Source organism: Austrofundulus limnaeus, unplaced genomic scaffold, assembly GCF_001266775.1.
Source record: "Austrofundulus limnaeus strain Quisiro unplaced genomic scaffold, Austrofundulus_limnaeus-1.0 Scaffold275, whole genome shotgun sequence".
NCBI classification, from domain to species: Eukaryota; Metazoa; Chordata; class Actinopteri; order Cyprinodontiformes; family Rivulidae; genus Austrofundulus; species Austrofundulus limnaeus.
Genome location: NW_013952677.1, coordinates 180,975 through 183,442, shown reverse-complemented (window position 1 = coordinate 183,442; position 2,468 = coordinate 180,975). Strand labels below are relative to the sequence as shown.

At 35.1% G+C, this 2,468-nt stretch overlaps 1 protein-coding gene across 1 annotated transcript in view; it reads left to right on the top strand.

The window, feature by feature from the left end:
- The window catches only part of col11a1a (collagen, type XI, alpha 1a), a gene marked incomplete in the record, with an annotated part of 84,935 nt that overhangs the window by 70,490 nt on the left and 11,977 nt on the right, over positions 1–2,468 (top strand). Inside the window, 1 exon segment of the mRNA XM_014021010.1 lies at positions 484–537. Within this exon segment, the coding sequence (XP_013876464.1) occupies positions 484–537 (54 nt within the window).

The window sequence follows — 2,468 nt, the reverse complement described above, 5'->3', positions numbered from 1 at the left end:
ATTATTATTATTATCATTATTGTTATTATTATTATTATTATTATTATTATTATTCAGACTGATTGAATGACTTCAGTAGTTTGTTTTATGTAGGTTACACCAGTGGTTCTGACCTCAGGAATAATATTCCTAATAACAGTTCAAATCCAGTCAACTTTTAGCCACGCCCACCACTTTGACACCTGTCCAATCAAAACCTACAAGTAAAAAGTTCTCTAGAATTTCATAAATTTGTCAAAGTTTTAGAAACAAAAGCAGGAAGCTGTTTGTTCAGTTTAAATCACACATTTCAGTGGAAATAAATAAAAATAAACTTTTMTTATTGTTGAAGTGAAACAAAGTCTGGACTTTAAAATGGACCTTGATTGTTTCTAAAGGCTGTTTTTATCTGTGAAGACTGGCTCTAACAGGAAGTCATTCATCAAAACAAGTTTATTTGACTGTGTACGAGAGGCTCGACTGACATCATCTGTTTGTTTTCAGGGACCTCCAGGTCCATCTGGAGAGGCCGGTCCACCTGGTCCTCCTGGCAAGAGAGTAAGTCTGAGTCCATCAGAGCTCGTTTCACTGCAGAGGTTCTGTTCGCATCACTGCTCCTCAAATAATCCACTGAGTTTCACCACAATCTGAAAATGAGACGATGTGCAGTTTAACGTGAGGCTGATTGTGTTTCTGCTCACAAGCCCGGCCCGGCCTGACCCGGACCGACCCGGCTGCGGCTCCTTTACATTTATCAGTGAAGCTGCTGAGATCTGATGGAGCAATGAGAACAAAGTGAGACTAAAGAGGACGAGGCGTCACGCTGACTGAAACTGAGCGTGAAGACGAGAAAATCATGAAATATTTTTGTTTTCTGTAGTAAAAAAATCAAAAAGAAAAAGAGAAACAAGCTAAAATAATTAGTTTTAAGTTCCAGCTTTTGTCTTTGTGTCGTGGAAAAGAAGCAGAGATGTTTGGAGTTTGACACGTTATTGATCCGTGGCTGTCTGACAAACACAAACATGACAGAAGAAAAGATTAAAAAAACACCACAGAAATAAAACTCAATCACAGCTGTAGTCCTGGAGGCTTTTAATGTRAAAAAAGTACCAAAACAAAAGCTAAAAGCAGCAAAAAGTTCACTCAAAGCTGCAGATGTGTTGCTTCAAGTAGCAAACCTGAAATTAAAATGCCTATTATAGCTGAAAGTAACAAACCAGTGTCAAAAAGAAGCAAGAAATTAGTTCAATATACAAAAAGGCTAAAGTAGCTAAAGTCTAGCCAAAATAGTAGCTAATGGCAGCAAGTGGTTAGCTAAAAGTATGAAAAGTCTAGCTAAAAACAGCTAAAGGCTAGCTAAAGGTAAAATAGCAGAAAAGTTGTTAAAACTATCAAAAGGGGCTAGCAAGAAACTAAAAATAGCACAAGTTAAATAAAAGTAGCAAAAGATCAGCTAAAAGCATTGTCAGTGTTGGAGTAGTGGCAAAATGCTAATTAATAGCTAAAATCAGGAAAAGCCTAATCAGATGATAAAAGTTGGAAATGTCTAACTAGAAGCTAAAATCAGTTAAATGCTAACTAGTTGAAAAAATTGAAAAAGGCTAACTAGAAGCTAAAATCAGCAAAAGTCTAACTAGATGATAAAACTAGAAAAAGGCTAACTAGAAGCTAAAATCAGCAAAAGGCTAACTAGTTGAAAAAATAGAAAAAGGTTAACTAGAAGCTAAAATCAGCAAAAGGCTAACTAGATGGTAAAAGTTGGAAAAAGCTAATTAGATGGTAAAAGTTGGAAAAGGCTAACTAGAAGCTAAAATCAGCTAAAGGCTAATTAGATGAAAAACATAGAAAAGGCTAACTAGAAGCTAAAATCAGCTAAAGGCTAACTACATGGTAAAAGTTGGAAAACTAGAAGCTAAAATCAGCTAAAGGCTAACCAGATGGTAAAAGTTGGGAAAGGCTACATAGAAGCTAAAATCAGCAAAAGGCTAAATAGATGAAAAAAAGAAAAAGGCTAACTAGAAGCTAAAATCAGCTAAAGGCTCACTAGATGGTAAAAGTTGGAAAAGGCTAACTAGAAGCTAAAATCAGCTAAAGGCTAACTAGATGGTAAAAGTTGGAAAAGGCTAACTAGAAGCTAAAATTAGCTAAAGGCTAACTAGATGGTAAAAGTTGGAAAAGGTTAACTAGTAGCTAAAATCAGGAAAAAGCTAACTAGATGGTAAAAATTGTAAAAGGCTAACTAGAAGCTAAAATCAGCAAAAGGCTAACTAGATGGTAAAAGTTGGAAAAGGTTAACTAGAAGCTAAAATCAGCTAAAGGCTAATTAGATGAAAAAAATAGAAAAAGGCTAACTAGAAGCTAAAATCAGCAAAAGGCTAACTAGATGGTAAAAGTTGGAAAAGGTTAACTAGAAGCTAAAATCAGCTAAAGGCTAATTAGATGAAAAAAATAGAAAAAGGCTAACTAGAAGCTAAAATCAGCAAAAGGCT